The sequence below is a fragment of the Tigriopus californicus genome, chromosome 5 (genome assembly GCF_007210705.1).
Source record: "Tigriopus californicus strain San Diego chromosome 5, Tcal_SD_v2.1, whole genome shotgun sequence".
In the NCBI taxonomy this organism is placed as follows: domain Eukaryota; kingdom Metazoa; phylum Arthropoda; class Copepoda; order Harpacticoida; family Harpacticidae; genus Tigriopus; species Tigriopus californicus.
Window position 1 is genome coordinate 14,871,925 of NC_081444.1, and position 16,398 is coordinate 14,888,322.

Genomic DNA, 16,398 nt, shown 5'->3' on the forward strand with positions numbered 1-16,398 from the left:
GCACCATTGTGATGGTTGTGAGAGGGCAACGGTGGCTTTTGGGTAGAAATCTGTCACAGGCAAAGAAAAAGTGAGAAGAAATTTGGAGAACAAGATTGATTCGTACGATACGAGGCATTGTGGAAAGAAATATCTCATTTGATACCGACCCCATGTCAAATATAGGGAATTTTTAGCCACTGAGACCTTGGCCTGAAATATTTGTAGTAATATTCAATTGGGCTTTTTGGAGAGGCAGTTCTCGACGGATGAAAGCGTGAAGCTAGAGTCAAAAATTGATTGTGTTGAAGAGCATTCTTGACCACTCCCATAGTCAATCACCTGCTCGATAAAAAATTTCCTAGTTTTGAGAATCCAGTCTCTAAATAATCATTTAGTTCTACTCTTAAAAGTTTGAATGATCGGTGCCCACTAAAATCTTCTTCAGGTGAAAGAATTAACAAGATATGGATTGTTTAAAAAGCAAAACTGAATTTATGTTGAATTTAAAGTGTTGGTACTTTATTTACCGTTCAAAGTATGCAAAAGGATATGACAAAAGAAGCGAAGTAGTCTTCAGGAATAAAACTGAGAGTGAATTTTCACTCGCTTCATCAGGGTTGTGACAAATAAGTTGCCCCAACCGAGTGAGGAATGTTTTGAATAACAAGTTGAGTTCGTTTGCCAATTTCATCACACCCTGTATCTGTAAATTCCCAATACTCCTTAGCAGATACGCTCGGTTCGCCAAGGGACGCTTCGTGATTTATTTTGATTTTATTTTCTGCTTATATTCTTTATTAAAAGCAAAGTAGCATTAGAACACAGGAGATAGACCATGATGTCAAAGTTTCCATGTAACCCCAAATATAACAAGCAAAGTTTCATAGCCCAGAATTGCAACTAAACAACAATTAAATTCAACAATATCTTCGGCAAAAGTCCTTTACAACTCTCAGAACGGTCTCTATGGTTGATAAAAGAGGTTTCCGAATGCCCTCCATTTTTACACGAGTAGCTTTGTGACGAGCCAACCAAATAGGTGGTCTCTCAAAATAGACATAATTCGAGCTATATTTAGCCGAAAGTGGTTAGTGCCTCTCAAAGTATCCAAACAACATGAAGGGTTTGGTTCGGTTCTTCTTGACTCTTGCCCTGTTAAAGGCGATTCATGCCCAGAGAGAAACGACCTTCAAGGTCGGACGAACCTTGAGTATGCCATTAGCTATCCGAGGAATCACGCCCAAGGATCTTCGGGCCATTCACAAAGAGGTCGGGGACAAAACTTGGGAGGACATTCGGCACCTCTTTGTAATTCAGCCCACCCAAGCCCTTCTGAATTTACTTCAAGTTCCTTTGGCAAAGGACAAATTGGTGATTCTACCTCAAAAAGGCCAAAAAGACATGTCCTTGGTCAATGTGATGGTAGAGGAGACACCACTCGTGGGTAAGATCAAACTTATGTGTAACGTAATTCTTAGGTTGAATTTGTGTTGTTACCAATATCTTAGAGATGGAACCTGTCGTTGAGACTACAACCAGTGGAACAATGGAACCATCAGAAATGGACGAAGAGAGGCCGACGATTGCTACCCAAGACCCTATGACTAAATGTGGATCCTTGGGCAAGACCTGCAAGATCAGCGTCCATCCCAAAGTCGAGAAGCTGGGCTTTGCACTTTGCTTTCATTACCAAACCGGATTATTAGGTAACACTCTTAGGATGCTTTGAAAAAGCATTGTAGACAATTCATTATCAATGTTGTAGGGCAATGCATTCACCCGGAAACGGTTCCATCTTGTCAACCGGACATGGTTGTGTTGTGCCATCCATTCCCGGAAATGGCAGAATTGTTTCTCAAGAACCTTCCCACAAAGCCTGAAAACTCGAAGGCGCGAATCTCCAATGCTCCCACTTACTCAGCACATCCAGTTCTTATAAAGAGTTCGGGAGAAGGTTTGTCCATGTTGGACATTCAGAACATCGGCCAAGACATGGAACAAGCCATGGCTGAGAGGATAAACGACAATAGTCAAAGAGCCATTGAATTAGTTCAAGACCTATATTTGATGGCTGGATTGGAGATCATTCCTCGATTGGTGGTCATCGTTGGGAGTAATCAGGATGACATCCGCACCAACCTCCAACAACTCCATGGCAAACAACAATTCATCAGTTTCGGGATTTTGGCCCCAACTTATCAAAGATTAAGTCCCGAATCACTGAAGCAAAAAGTTACCAAGGACCTGTTCCCTCTTCTTCTTCAATACCTTCAATTCAAAGGACCTCAAAATGATTTGGGAACTCAGCTTCATTTCACCCATGAGCTTGATGAAGTCATCTTGAACTTTGCTGTTCTAGCAAACGAGGGGGTTTCCTTTCAAACCAGAACTGAAGTGGCCAATCTGTTTCATACTTTAGAGCTATTCGCCAATATTTCCCTGGAACCAGCTTCATGGATTAAGGCACTAAACGTTCCAAAACTTTGCTCGCATAGAAAATGTCAAGCCTTCACCATCGATCCATCCATTCAGTTTCATTTCTTACGCACGGCTTTCAGTCTGGATTGCGAGGGATGCAATACTAGGCCCTTGAGGAACTCCAAGTCACTGATACACTGGATCAATATGGGTATCGAGTTCAAAGAAGAGCTCTTTGGGTTGGTCAAATTGGTCCCATTTTGGATCAAAGCGAGTTTGGTCAATGCAATCCGTCCTGAATATGAAACTCCAATCAAACCCACTCAAGGTAACGGATTGATTTCCTTCAATAGTCCCGCCATCTTTTCAAAATCATTTTTCTCCTCAGTTTCAAGTATTGAGTCGACGACGATGAGGCTTGTTGAGCTCAAAAGTAAAGAAGCACTCAAATATTGTCAATTGACGGACGCTGACCAAGATCTCTGTCTGAATCTACAAACAGGAGGAATAGGTAAACAAGATAAGCGATTACCTTAACGATTACCAACATCTACTCTGTCGTTCTTCTTTGTTAGATAACTGTCCCTTCAAGGTCGAAACGATCTGTCGAGAAACCCAAATCATCAATGGCTTCCAAAGGTTCCACAAGGTGGTGCCAGGAGGCAAACTTGATGTGCCATATGTCCCAGACTCACCAGGTACTCCTACAAAGCACGTTGAGCCCCGGATTTTTGGCATTGGATCTTCTTCCTCGCCGTGGTTTCAAATTGGGGTCAATCTAAGAAGAGAGTGCCGTTGTCTGACTCCGCAAGAGATCTATTCCGAGACGAAAACCATCGTGGATCGACCCTGTTCCCAACCTATTCCTTGGTGCTACGTGGATTATGATGCCGATTGCTTGGATAAGGAGTTCCAGTTTCATCCGGTTGCGTTGTGGTGGTCGCAAGAAGCTTGTCGCCGAGAGACTTCGTTGTTCAGCAACTCTTATGTGGATTTCAATTATTACAAATGATTGGGTATAAGAGCTTGAAAGTAAATGAGAACTCGATCCAGGCAGTGAGCTAAAATGATATGTGTGTGCTTGAACGTCCCATTATGAAGTGTTGAAGCCTAAAGCCATCTGTGTGTATTTCATGCAGGTGGAAATTTGAAATCTAAAATTTAAAGAAGGAGGTTTCGTGGAAATGAAGTGAGACGTTTCGGAAACATCGGAACAGGATTTGGATGAAGAAAATGGTTTGCTTTACTTTCTTCACATTGCCGAACAATTGATGGTATGGATGGCTTCATTATCAATGTTGGTGTGGTCATCGCACAAAATATAGGTTCCATCGTCGAAGAGGATTCTGTACCAAGAGACCACCAAACCGTCTCCACCATGATGGAAGGCGCGGATCTTGGGGATGATTTTATCGGGCACATCAAAGTTCAAGCAATCTCCAATCTCTTTGTCATGGAACACATCGATCTCTCCCGGCAAATACGTGTCTCCAGGTTCTTGCATGTCTCTGGCATAACAAAATCGAAAGTCCGTGGTGACAATCTCAAGATCTAATGAGGCAAACCCGTCCATTCCATTGGAGTCAGGATCCGTGAACACGTGGATCTCCAAGACTCGTGCGGCTTGGGTCAAGCCCAAGAGAGCGAGGAAAATCATTAAAGATCGCATGGTCAAGCTTGATCCTCGATCCCTGGTCAACTGCAGAATGAGCCTTTTCGAAGCACTTGCCTCCTATCGACGTGGAGTCCACGTTCAGTTGTCTGTCAATAATCTATTATCTGAAAATGGTTGTTTGTCCAGTCATGTATTGTGTCACTAAGGCTTGTATTAGCGTACACGGATTTTTCAAATGACCTTTGACCTCTGGACAAGCTTTTCTTGAACAAACTAGAATTTGGCAAGGCCGCCATGACGACCATGCAGTGCAAAAACATGGAACCTCATTGAGCGGGATTCTCAATAGAAATTATCATAAAACAGTTTTGAGAATTCAATTTAAAGGCTGATCGTATATTCATGGACAGACCAATTCATGGACCTCTTCATCGTCAATATGTACCCCTTCAGGGCAAGTTTTGTACGTTCCATCGTCAAACAAGATCCTATACCAAAGCACCCAAACGCCATCGCTTCCCTCATGGGTCACTTGAAATCCGGTCAATTCATTATTTGGCACGTGGAACATAGAACAATTGCCGATTTCCTGATCGTGGAACGCGTCGATCTCGCCGGGAAGGAAAGTATCGCCTTCCTCCTCCAGTTTACGGGCCACACAAGTTCGACCTTCATTGTTAGTAATGGACACGGTCACACCAGCATTGCTCATTCCATTGGGATCAAGAGGGTCCGTTTTGGTATGGATTTCTAGGATTCTTTGGCACTGGATCCCAAAAAATCCGAGGACCACAACCAAAATCACACTCGATTGGACGGACATGATGATCAAGATTCGATCGAACGAGTGAGAAATTGAATGATTGATGTTAAGAAACAGCTATTAGCAAGTCAATATTGAAAAAAACTTATCTCCTCAGACCGTAATTAAAATACCAGATAGATCTAGTATCAGATCAGAGTTATATATTTTTGAACTCACTTTTTTGACTCTCGTTGTAAGGCAATGTCATGAAAATGTTGGGGTTCAAGCGGTGTTTGTCATCAACATAATTTTTGTTTTTTTTAGTTAAAATTGGCTCTAAGATGGTTTCAGCTGAAATCTGGGATCCCGGATAATGGATCTGGATCTCGATTTCCTGCATATTTGGGTCGACACGAACATCCACTCTCGACCAAAACGTAATCCTGACCGGTCAAGGTCACGGGACCCAATGGGATGACAAGAAAGAGATATGGAATGAAGGTCTGGACGCACTCACCATGGAGCAGATCACATTCATTGGCCCTGAAAAGAAGCCAAAATAACATTATGAAACCGTCTTGCTAAACCTCCCATTCGAGGATCGTTCGTGCCAATTAATATCATTTTGGAGGACCTCAGAACCTCAAATGTTTTTTTCAAATTTGGTTTAGATAGTTGATTAGACTATCTATTCAAGCGTGAAACAGAAAAACCACTAAAAATGTCTGCCTCTAAGCCAAGTAAAAAAGAGTTTGTAATCTTGAGCATTCTTGGACTATTTCTGAATTCTATTAATACCTTGGAAATATTGTTTGTTTATTTTAGCACCTAGAGCCGCTTTGACGAAGTGTTAAAAGTCAGATTGAAGTGCGCACGTGAGTTTTTAGCCACCTGACAATTTCAACATGGTCCATTAACCTGATTTTCTTCATTTTAGAAACGCAGATTTGCGCGTGTTTTCTAAAAATAAATGATAATCTCATAATGTATAAATTCAATGCATAAAATATACTTTCATTTTCTAGTCAGCCAAACCAGCTATACTAATATCATCTGGTGAGGATTGCTAAAGAAATTGTAAGACCAATGAAATTTAAATATGAAGAAAAACTCCTGCCTCGCAGAATGATTTCGTAACATAATCGAGCTCATTGAGGTTGGTATGATCAACCTCCCTGAGCTTCAAACGACGGTTGGTTACTTACAAATTACAATTTAATCGATATCATTTCCTTCTTCTTGCACAATTATTGACCGCTACTGGGAATGCTGTCATCCCCAGCAATAATAAGTAAATAAGTTTTCTCAAATTTCATACCAATAGTACGAACTACCAGTCGGTCAGTGACGTTTTCTCCAAGGAGAACCCTCCAGACCATCAAACCTTGCTCAAAAGACTTACGTGCATGTTTCATAGACGACTTGTTGTAAGAGCTCGGGAAACTTTTGAACAATGGTCACGGGATTGCCCGATGTGAGTGACACGCCAAACATGGGAGCGCTGGTGTTATACATGGTCTGGCATAATCGGGATGGAGCAGCCGACTTGCATGTCTGTGCGGAGGATTCGGACTCGGTCACCGTGTCGGTGTCGGTGTCGGTGTCGGTTTGGGTCGAGTTGGAGTCGGCTTGCTCGGCTGAAATATGGATGGCTTCATTGTCACTCGTTCATCTTGGGGATGGATTTGAATTTGCCCGATGGTTCGAGATTGCCAGGGGCGACAGAGCTCATTGAGGCAATTCCACCATTGCCCCACCAACTCTATAAAACTTTCGCCTTCTTCGTAGTACAAATGTACTGTTCAGAAGTTTCCTAACGATTTCAAAGTTCGTGCGGGGTATATATGTATTTGATCAGACCGCAAGAAATGGGGGTTTCAGGTCGACCGCAAAAGGAGAAAGTAATGTCTGATCTTCCAATCCTTTGCTCACACGCCAAGGATGGGCTCAAACCGATCTCTCTATGCATACCTCCATGCGGTGCATAGTATGATAGATAAAGTAAACACACTGACTTACCTTGCCGTTTGACTCTGTGGATTACTGTCTCAAAAGAATCGACTCCAGAGTCCAATTTCCGATTGGCCTTAGCATACGTGCTCAAGAGGTTCTTCCTGGTCTCCTTGACACTCTCTGAAGTGATGAGTGGCTGAGCAAACAGGGTTCGACCCCCTCGTTGATTCGACTTCAGGTCTAGCTTGGGCAGTAGCTGATCAATGGCAAATCTGGAAACATCATCAAAACCCTACTTATTTATGACTCTGGATATTATTTACTGCTACATGTGACATGACAGTCAATGATAATGCTTACGTTGGATAAGGCTCGCCAAAAGGTCCTACGCAATCTGTTGAGTCCGTGAGAGCATCACCAAAGAGGTACTTGAATTTTTGCCCATGACCCGAGCCGCAATTTCGCGTTTCACTGGTGGAGGTTAAAACCAGGGTGGACAACACCAACAACACATTCTAAACTTGGTGAAATGGCCAAGGGTTAAGATGATATGATTGGTCGAAATCAATTACTGACCCTTGGCCTTACCTGAATTGTGAGCACCATGGTTTGAATTCTTGAGATTTTGGCTATATTTCACGTTCAATTCTCACGTCGAACCGTGTCACGACATTTAATGTTGACTAATTTTCCCAGAACAATGATGGTTGGAGAGGTTCTGGTTTACTTGCTGGCGAGCTATCTAGCTGGCTTGGTGGTTCGTAGGCTGGTTTAAGAGCAGAGGAGAAGAGGAGAAGGAGGAGGGAGGCTCTCCGGAGAAAAAAATAAGTGCCTTCGCCTTAGCGGAAAACAAACAGATTTCACTCTCGACTTCTCGTCACTGTGACACACATTTGGGTCTTCCTACATGCAAGTGACACAATTCCTGTGATTGGAATTTGGAGGAGCTCACTTTAATCGAACGGGTCGTCGTTCCTTGTATGTACAGTATAGGCTTCTTGGTCTGTTTCATTTGTTTGTCATTCCATCCGCCCAAGCACGAGTTCAATGGCCTTATTTTGGGAAGAAGGTGAGTGAAGTTGTGATGATTGATTGATCAGTGAGTGATTAGACTCAGAGACCGAGCACAACTCTGAACTTGTCGCCGTCGTTGAGAAATGAAACGAATATTTCTCGCTCGAGGACTTGTTGGGTCTTCGGCTACTCTTGAATCACTTCCAATTGGCACTCACCACTTTCTCAAAATCAAGTCGAGTGGTCAAAAAACTGTGCTTCCTTCAAGATAACTACCCACTAAATGAGCTCGGATTTTTCCAACCAGCACAAGATTCCGACATGCCTCCGGTGCTTTTCGTATTCACAGCTGTGAAAAATGACTAGATGAGTCTTTTTTTTGCTTTGTTTTTTCACGGCCTTTTCTAACCGCTACAGGGAATGTAATCCTCAGTGCTATTTATTACCTTTCAATCTTTATACGATATTTGGTCCACCAACGAATTTGACTTGGCAGATTGAGCTAGTCCTTGAATGTAGGATTGATCTGGAATGCTATCTCAAATAAATTCCAAGTCTGACTTGAAAGATGCCACTGGATCAACAAGGCCTGTGTATTCCCTACAAATATCAAAGGGAAGCATATTAAACAATGAAGGAGCCTCAGAAAGAAGAGAAGTGGACTTCATTGTTTGAACTATCCTGGATTTTTGAGGGCTTGAAGGTGCTCTCAAAACGCACATTAAGCCTCTATGGTCACTAGAATTGACCCTAAATCCTGGGTTGGGACAAAGCTCACGGATGCTTTTGAAGACGTAAAGTATCAGACATCTTTGGTACCCTCTCTGAACACTGTACAGTCCCAACTTTTTTAGTCTCTCCCAATACAAGAGCTCTCTCATTCCTGTGATGTTCCTAGTGAAACATCTTTGAAATGAAATTTAACTGGCATTGCTGGGTCTATTATATCTAGCTATTTTCAAAACATTAACAAAATGCCAACTTTCCACTAAAGAGTACATTGTTTGAGAATTCAGTATTTGACCTTTTGTCCCCTTCATATTTACTTAGCTAGATCTTAAGACCAAGCAGGTTGTGAATATGGCGGCCATGTGAACAATTTATAATTCCTATAAACACTGAAGTTATTTGATCCTGGAAATTTCTTCCATCAAAATCCCTCAAGGATCACCTTCAAGCCCTTGAGAACCCAGACTAGCTTGAACAGTGGAGCCCTTCTCTTTTTTCATGGGCTCCTCTCAATTGTTAGGCTAACTGCAGTACCATATTGTTAGAACATCCACTTTCCAGTTTGCAAACCCTGGTTTAATCCCAGGCTAGCCAAGTTCACGCTTCATTGCAGTATTTAGATTACAGCAAAAAATTCTCCTTTAACAACTTAAATTACCACACCTGCAGTCATTCCAGAAGGTAAGGTAAAAATTAGAGGTTGAGAAAGGCTACATTACGGGTATAGCATCAGCTATCCAATTTGGAACCCTAATTTAATCCCAGAGTGGCCAAGTCCAAGCCTCTTTGTGGTATTTAATTATAACATAAGTTGTTGCTTTAATAGCTTACTTTGGCAAAATTACAGTCATGCACAAGGGTGAGGTTATAATCAATGTTGGGCGTGTTGACAATGCAGTAATATCCCTCAACTGGGACACCTATCCTCAGATGGCAGGCCAAGCAAGAGAGCTGACTTTGTAACAAATACACAAACTCTCCTTTGTTAAATCTGCTTCTGTCAAAAAGTTGTAGGGAGCTTGTTGTGTTGACTCAAAAGCATATCTCATGTAAGGCTTTGACCAATATTTCTCATTAACCCTACCTCAAAAGATTAGTCAGATCTGCTAGCTCTGATTTGTTGGTGGATCAGATATCATACAATTATAAAAATTGAAAAGGAATTACAAGTCATGCATTTTGAATAGCTGGGGATTCCATTCTGAGTAAGAATCCTGCAAAAAGAAACAAAAAAATGACCCAACATGTTTTTGACAGTATGGTTCTTTGGGGATAAAAAAATCACTCTTGTGCTAAAAAAAGTGAACTCAGGTCTATTTCTTACCATTGTGTTCTGGATTATTGAACAATGAACGACCAAACTGTGCAACTTCTTTGAGAGGTATGGGGGTATGATTTCCTTTTTACTGCATAAACCTCAAGCTATATTTATGAAATCCGTCCGTGTTTAAATAAAATGTATTATAGCTTGTAAATTTGGTCAAATTATGCAAATGTTGGAAAGCTGGATTTTGCATATTCACGCCAACCTTGTAATATTTTAAAAACTGTTAAGAGCTTTTTTAGATGAACACGAGATGGCTCTCGATATCCCAGTCACTCCACGATCTAAGTTGAGTCCACATCTGTGGTTCAAACTACCTCTTCGGAGGAAAGAATGTACATAGCTGTGCATTTTCTCCAGCTCTGACGATTCTCACGTCGGCCGAAGTGGTTGTTGGTCTCGAGTGCACTCACTGGTTCTGAACGAGTCCAAGACATACTAGAAGAAGAGGCTGTTGCTAGAGCTGTTGTTTTACTAAAAGTATGGGTCTTAGTCAATCTCACTGCTTTGGAGTGGTCGGTCGTACCGAGAACGAGCTCTCTGAGCCAACATCAAATCATCATCATGGTCGCCCAAGCGAGTCCAAAGTTGCATATGGAATAGAGGAAAGAAAAAAACTTGGGCTGCCACTTCTTAAAAACTGATCCCACGTCTTCTTGCCCGCTTAATTTCTTCCACTTTCCAACAACGCTATTTACTGAAGCTCAAGTTCTCGGAATTCTCCGTTACTCTCCAAAGTATCATTTGATCACATGTAAAACTGGAAATGGTATCTTGAAACACCTGCTCAATTTCGATGGTTTAAAATAAGATCCAAGGCCTAAAAGATTTCCCTTTAGAACCAGTTCTCTGGATGAGCTCATATTTGGGTCGTGCTCATTACTGAGATTTTGAGTTGAGCATTTGAATATTTAATCGAGGATGACATTTTTTTTGCACTGATGATGAAAACCAGCCGAGATGGCGTGTTTAACTCGGACGAACATCTAAACCATAGTGACATTCTGATGGTTGGATTGAAAATTGCAACATTCTTTTCATACAAAAACGAAACCATTCAGAACAAAAAAAAAGGAAAACATTGAACGAACGGAGAGATCGCTTTCATCGTATGATTTGGAAAGTCTTGTCGCTGAGAAACAACTGAAGCGTTCGATGAGCCGAGTTCCTGAAATGAAATCGATCAAAATGCTTGTTGAGATATCAAGAGCCCCGTTAAATTGGTGCCTTAAATCTTAAATGGTCAATGAACAATAATAGGCCACATGCAGCACTACATACATACCTCATGAAATGATTCGGTATGTTGGAGGTGAAAAGGAGAAACAATTGGTATTGCCGATGCTGTAATGCGTAACATTTGTGGAATTCTGAACATTGGTAGGTCTCACCGACGGGATGTTTTAATACTGCATGTGAGACATTCATGCTCGGGAAATCTGGAATAAATTAAAAAAGCTTTCAAATGAAGCTTTCTAAGTGCGGATTGGTGAAGAATATTGATTTTATGAACATATTGCCAACTCAAATATTAAAAAAAAAGGTCAGAATTTTACGTAAATGGAAAATGAAGGGACATATATGGGCACATTTTTGAACCTAGGAAAATTTATGTGACGTTCCAATGTAGATTTTGATATCGGCTGTTACTAAAAGACTATCTTTGTGCACCTGCTCATCTTTAGGCTGGATCTCCCTCGTAGCGTGCCGGTTTCAAATCCGAGAGGCATCTTTTTACTTGCGAAAAATCTTAAAAAATATGCCCAATCAATGGCCTGGAGGTGGAAGAAGTCTGAAATGTGTTGGTGCTTACTTCCAAATATTTGACAATTTTTACGTGTCGATCGCAAAGCTTTCCGTTTGTAGCCATCATGGAGCTTAAAGCTGCCTTATATTCATTTATCAAAATTTTGAACATTCGTCATGGCACAAGCACAATAAACATCTATCGTACATTTAACTTAGTTAATAGGAATTTTGGTCATTTTTTTTAAGCTCCCTCTTTCAAACCGTTTCATACTTGCCTTTCATATGCACACGATATCCGTTAGCCTTCCTCAGCTACACGAAAAATAGTACGTTCTGACCCACCAGATTGTGCATCCAATCGCACAGGTTGCTCCATATATTGAACTATGTACCATAATGCGTCAAGTTTTTGATTGCCTTAGTCACATGAAGTCAATCATTACGTTACAGAAATTTAACAAACTCTTGACGAGACATGCCAACTCAGAGGTGTTAAATTTCGATGCAATTTTATATTTGTAATTTTGGATCAAAATCAAAGCATTATTTGAATAAGGTTTCTATATTCATTTGGAAAAAAACTATTATGAGGTGGCTGGCCTACGATCAGACACCTAAGGAGGGTGTGTGGTCTCAAAAGACTTCAAGTCAGGCCCACTTGTCCACCGAACACGTTAAACACTTGGCATCTTTGATAAAAAAATGAAGGTAGAAGAAAACTAAATGAAGAAACTAAAATATTGCGGGAACAATCTTCAAAAAAGTGTTTTTATATGCCTCAACCGTATACGAATGTTATGGCGAGTTGGCAAAATTATTTTGGGAAAGGGTTTCTTTTTGAGCCTAATTTTTTCAGGCTTCCGGAAGGCTTGTTCCAATTTCCTCTGGCAAACAAAGGAACAGAAATTAAAACTTCCAAATAACCTTGCGTAAAACACTTACCTCCTTTGGCATCAGCGGCATGTGGCGTTGGAACAAAATGGTCGGGGAAGATCGGTCCTACCGTGTTCCGATAAAAAGTTCGTAGAATATCAAACTTTCGAGCATTGGGCATGTTTCTTGTTGTTGGTCCAAGAGGATCTTTTGCCATTGGATCTGTTATAATGGGTTGCAGAGAGCTTATAACGCGTTTATTGTCCAAATTCACCAATATCAGCCTAAACGAAATAACACAATAAAATACTACTCTCAAATGCGAACGTTCATTTAATGTTGAAATTGACGAACCTACCCCAAGATATTTGAATCAATTGGAACAGAAGGAAAACCCCGAGGAACAATGGAAGCCAAAGATGAGAGTAAATTGTGCGTGCTTTTCCAATTTTTCTGGATCATCCCTTCAATAGCCGGCAATTGTGGGGCTGGTCCACACAAGGAACAAACGGTCACGTTGGCCAGCAATTGGCACACGATAAACCGAAACGGTACCTGCAATGAACCCTTGATTACTTCTCATGGATCAGAGAGTACTTGTTGTTTTGGAACTGACTGTTGGACTTTTGACAGGTAAGAAAATGGGCACATCTCTTAAAGTGGACCAATTGTCCGTGAGAACTGACAGGGAAAGTAAGTTGATCTCGTCGGGATGAAGTGACCACCAGTTCTTGGTGGCACACGCGATTCGACCGTCAACCATGACACAACCGTATGTCGAGTCCACGCTTTCAACATAGCTTTCAAGATAGTTCTGGAACACATTAAAAAGAGACAGCTTGGTTAGAACGCATTTCTTTCATGGTGGAGCATTCGGCTCCAGACGTATCGCTAGATAGCTCTCCTACGTTGCCATTGCTAGGAGTGCAGATGTTGGGTAAAGTAGTGTGTGTAATGAATTATACATGTGTAGTACGTGTAGTACGTAATACCCTTTTGCTTAACTTAAAATCCTTGTTGCGAGAGCTTCATGTCAAAAGTGCATCAAACATTTTATTAAAATAGCTACCATATCATACTTAAACAATGAATGATATATGAACTTTTGAATGTCATTTTTGGGGAGGAGTCCATTTTTTAAATCTCACCTTGAAGAATGGCGCTTAAAGTCTAATAGACACTTTCAGAGTAAAATGTTTTCCAACAAGGCCACACCAAGCGTAGCTTTTCCTAAATCTTTCATATCAGTTCTTGCCCAAAGAGCCAGCATGCAAATGGTTTAAGGAGCACCAAGCTTCTTTTAGGCGTGACTAACGAGATTCATTAATGATAAAAAAGAGCCCACTTAACAAATCTCACCCCGCTCCCTCCCCCTCCCTCTTTTATTCTTATATTCACTTTCTGAGCTATTAGGAAGTCCCGCCAACCATAAACGTCGATAGAATGGATTTGGATCGAATCCTTTCGTGACTGACTTGGTCCAAAGTTTGTGCACTCATGATTTCCCTAGCGATAAACCTGTTTCAATGAGCCACTGTCAAAATTGGTTTCGATTGAATATCAGAGGCCAAAAACACTAGGACGTCATTAGGGCGTCCGACCTCGGTAGATTTTTTCAGTTCCACCTCCGTAACTTGATCCAATCAAAATTGCTTCACTTTCGAGCTAGATTGTTGGGAGGGCTAATGTTGCAGAGATCAACCAACGGGCGAAAGGCCTAACAACGAATGCCAGCCCACAAACAACGAATTTATGAGTGGACCAACCTTGTCAGTCCAGGCCCATGGCTTGATCCTGCTGTACCGTACATCCGCAAACAACGAATTTATGAGTGGACCAACCTTGTCAGTCCAGGCCCATGGCTTGATCCAGTCAGATATTCTTTTGGGGCTCAATTATGTTCCACCATGGCGGCCATTATTGCTCAACTGTCCCGAGCCAATTGGGAACGGAAGAAGAACAAGAGAAAAGCCATTCCTCCCGAGAAAAGCACTGCCTATTTGCCACCGTTTGAAAGGACCTTCTTGGCTGAGAAGCATAACAAATACGTTCGCTGCAAATTGGCCTTGATTGAGAAGATCAAAGCTGAAAAGCTCACTTTTGCGGAAGAGCTCTTGGTGTCCGAAAAGAACCTATTGAATGACGGAGTTCGGTGCTTTCAACGGAACTTCCGAAGACAGATCAACATATCAGACCAAATGGACATCCATTATGGACTGGACCCGTTAAAGGCTCTGGCTGGAGCCATCTTCCTCGGGATTTTCATCGCAGTCTTTGTGTTTCTAGTGGCGATCTTTTGGAATGTGTGACGACTTACTTGGATTAAATGAGATTCTGGAAATACAACACAATCCGCGGCACCCACGAGATCTCCAAAATTGGTGTAACTTTCACTCGGAGACATGAGACTGATCAATCGATCGATGATGAAGTAACTCGCCTGAAACACATAAATCGTCACTTTAAGCGCTTGATAGAGGAAAGGTTGCAGTCGGCACAGCCCGTACATTTCCAATACAGTAGATTTAGCACCGATCATTTAAGCCTAAATGCGATGCATTTCAACGATGGAAATCTAATTATTTGTCATCGAACTAGCGATGATTATGCCAAGTGGATAATTTATGAATTTTTTAATTTAATTTAATTCTTAATTTTTAATTTTTTAATTTTTTTAATTTTTAATTTTTAATTTATGAATAGAGCTTTTTAGAAAAAAATATGATTGACTTACCCGGAGATCTCGCTTGGTTCTCTCCACATTACGTTGTCCAACTAAGTCATTAAGGCCCACGGTCAATACCATGGATTGGAAGATTAGGTCCAACAGTTTGTGGATATGAACCTCAGAGATGGTATCATTTGACACTGCCACAATTAACCGGATACTATTAGAGCAAAATGGTCACTAATGTAAAACATATTCTCCCCTAGTTGTTGAGGTATTATTTATGGGCACCTATTGTGGAAATCCCGCCAAACAATCCGACAATCTCTGGTCGAGGTTGATATTAGATTAATGTCATGGGATTCACCAAATAAAGCCACACCATTCAGCGAAGCCAAGAGCGGAAATGGTAACTAAACAAGAAAAGAGCGATTTTACAAGACATCCTAAAAAGTATTACTATCACTCACTGATTTGATGTCCCCATGCTTGCGACTGAGAATTGGAATACCCCCGCCAGTGGTAATGCACACCAAATATACAGACATGGTCTCGTTCTTGTTGTTGCGTTGAAACTAGGCACAAAAATGGGTTTGATGACAACTACCGCTATACGAAATGGTCTGTCTCTTGTTTTGATACTTCAACCCAACCATTCCTCCATCTACCACCACTCCGACCTAATCTCATTGTTAGCTCCCTTTACCTGTCATATTATGACTTTCCGAGGCTATTCACGCAACCTCTGCTTTGAACTATCTTTAAATGATAAGTTGCGATGGTGGAAATTTGAAAACAAAAACCAGGTAAGGTTAGCCTTTCTCAGGAGTGGTATTGAAAGATGATAGCTTCTTCAGTTTTTGGAGAAAATCGTTTTGTTTCAAAAAAAACAAGGATGGAGTAAAAAAGCTCGATGTACCAGGTCACTCGAACTTAATTGAATCGTTCATCTCCCATTCAAATTGGACCCAGAACCGAGTGAAATTGTCTGTGGTGTCAAAGAAATAATTGCATCTTGCTCGTAATGCCNAACCTCTCCTTTGAACTATCTTTAAATGATAAGTTGCGATGGTGGAAATTTGAAAACAAAAAACAGGTAAGGTTAGCCTTTCTCAGGAGTGGTATTGAAAGATGATAACTTCTTCAGTTTTTGGAGAAAAGCGTTTTGTTTAAAAAAAAAAAACAAGGATGGAGTAAAAAGCTCGATGTACCAGGTCACTCGAACTTAATTGAATCGTTAATCTCCCATTCAAATTGGACCCAGAACCGAGTGAAATTGTCTGTGGTGTCAAAGAAATAATTGCATCTTGCTCGTAATGCCATCAGGG

At 41.2% G+C, this 16,398-nt stretch overlaps 4 protein-coding genes across 4 annotated transcripts; 2 read left to right on the top strand and 2 right to left on the bottom strand.

The window, feature by feature from the left end:
• The first annotated feature begins 2,405 nt into the window (after positions 1 to 2,405).
• On the top strand, positions 2,406 to 4,053 carry LOC131880887 (uncharacterized). Its single transcript, XM_059227607.1, has 3 exons — positions 2,406 to 2,728; positions 2,789 to 2,911; positions 2,976 to 4,053. The coding sequence occupies exons 1-3, from the start codon at positions 2,608 to 2,610 to the stop codon at positions 3,410 to 3,412; spliced, it is 681 nt and encodes a 226-aa protein (XP_059083590.1). The 5' UTR covers positions 2,406 to 2,607; the 3' UTR covers positions 3,413 to 4,053.
• Positions 4,054 to 4,959: 906 nt separating this feature from the next.
• LOC131880886 (uncharacterized) lies at positions 4,960 to 8,028 on the bottom strand. The gene is made up of 5 exons (XM_059227606.1): positions 7,302 to 8,028; positions 7,074 to 7,228; positions 6,780 to 6,985; positions 6,163 to 6,397; positions 4,960 to 5,303 (listed from the first exon to the last, which is right to left on the bottom strand). The coding sequence occupies exons 1-5, from the start codon at positions 7,317 to 7,319 to the stop codon at positions 5,108 to 5,110; spliced, it is 810 nt and encodes a 269-aa protein (XP_059083589.1). The 5' UTR covers positions 7,320 to 8,028; the 3' UTR covers positions 4,960 to 5,107.
• A 2,473-nt stretch (positions 8,029 to 10,501) lies between these two features.
• LOC131881105 (protein fuzzy homolog) lies at positions 10,502 to 15,749 on the bottom strand. The gene is made up of 9 exons (XM_059227873.1): positions 15,541 to 15,749; positions 15,362 to 15,483; positions 15,137 to 15,290; positions 14,720 to 14,842; positions 13,019 to 13,216; positions 12,761 to 12,957; positions 12,472 to 12,686; positions 11,066 to 11,219; positions 10,502 to 10,948 (listed from the first exon to the last, which is right to left on the bottom strand). Exons 1-9 carry the CDS (start codon positions 15,616 to 15,618, stop codon positions 10,885 to 10,887), a joined length of 1,305 nt encoding a protein of 434 aa, XP_059083856.1. The 5' UTR covers positions 15,619 to 15,749; the 3' UTR covers positions 10,502 to 10,884.
• On the top strand, positions 14,250 to 14,762 carry LOC131881106 (uncharacterized). Its single transcript, XM_059227874.1, has one exon. The coding sequence runs from the start codon at positions 14,310 to 14,312 to the stop codon at positions 14,709 to 14,711; it is 402 nt and encodes a 133-aa protein (XP_059083857.1). The 5' UTR covers positions 14,250 to 14,309; the 3' UTR covers positions 14,712 to 14,762.
• Positions 15,750 to 16,398: the final 649 nt, after the last annotated feature.

Bases quoted from the DNA above. Each gene is read 5' to 3' on its own strand.
- LOC131881106 (XM_059227874.1), top strand. From the start codon at position 14,310: ATGGCGGCCATTATTGCTCAACTGTCCCGAGCCAATTGGGAACGGAAG.
- LOC131880887 (XM_059227607.1), top strand. From the start codon at position 2,608: ATGGGTATCGAGTTCAAAGAAGAGCTCTTTGGGTTGGTCAAATTGGTC. The intron at 2,729-2,788 runs GTAACGGATTGA...TTTTCTCCTCAG, and splicing joins TCCAATCAAACCCACTCAAG to TTTCAAGTATTGAGTCGACG. The intron at 2,912-2,975 runs GTAAACAAGATA...CTTCTTTGTTAG, and splicing joins TCTACAAACAGGAGGAATAG to ATAACTGTCCCTTCAAGGTC.
- LOC131880886 (XM_059227606.1), bottom strand. The intron at 6,398-6,779 runs GTAAGTCAGTGT...TCCATATTTCAG, and splicing joins CCACAGAGTCAAACGGCAAG to CCGAGCAAGCCGACTCCAAC. The intron at 5,304-6,162 runs GTAAGTCTTTTG...GCTTCTTTTCAG, and splicing joins GTCGTCTATGAAACATGCAC to GGCCAATGAATGTGATCTGC.
- LOC131881105 (XM_059227873.1), bottom strand. From the start codon at position 15,618: ATGTCTGTATATTTGGTGTGCATTACCACTGGCGGGGGTATTCCAATT. The intron at 15,291-15,361 runs GTGCCCATAAAT...TTGCTCTAATAG, and splicing joins TGGCGGGATTTCCACAATAG to TATCCGGTTAATTGTGGCAG. The intron at 10,949-11,065 runs GTATGTATGTAG...ATTTCATTTCAG, and splicing joins ATACCGAATCATTTCATGAG to GAACTCGGCTCATCGAACGC.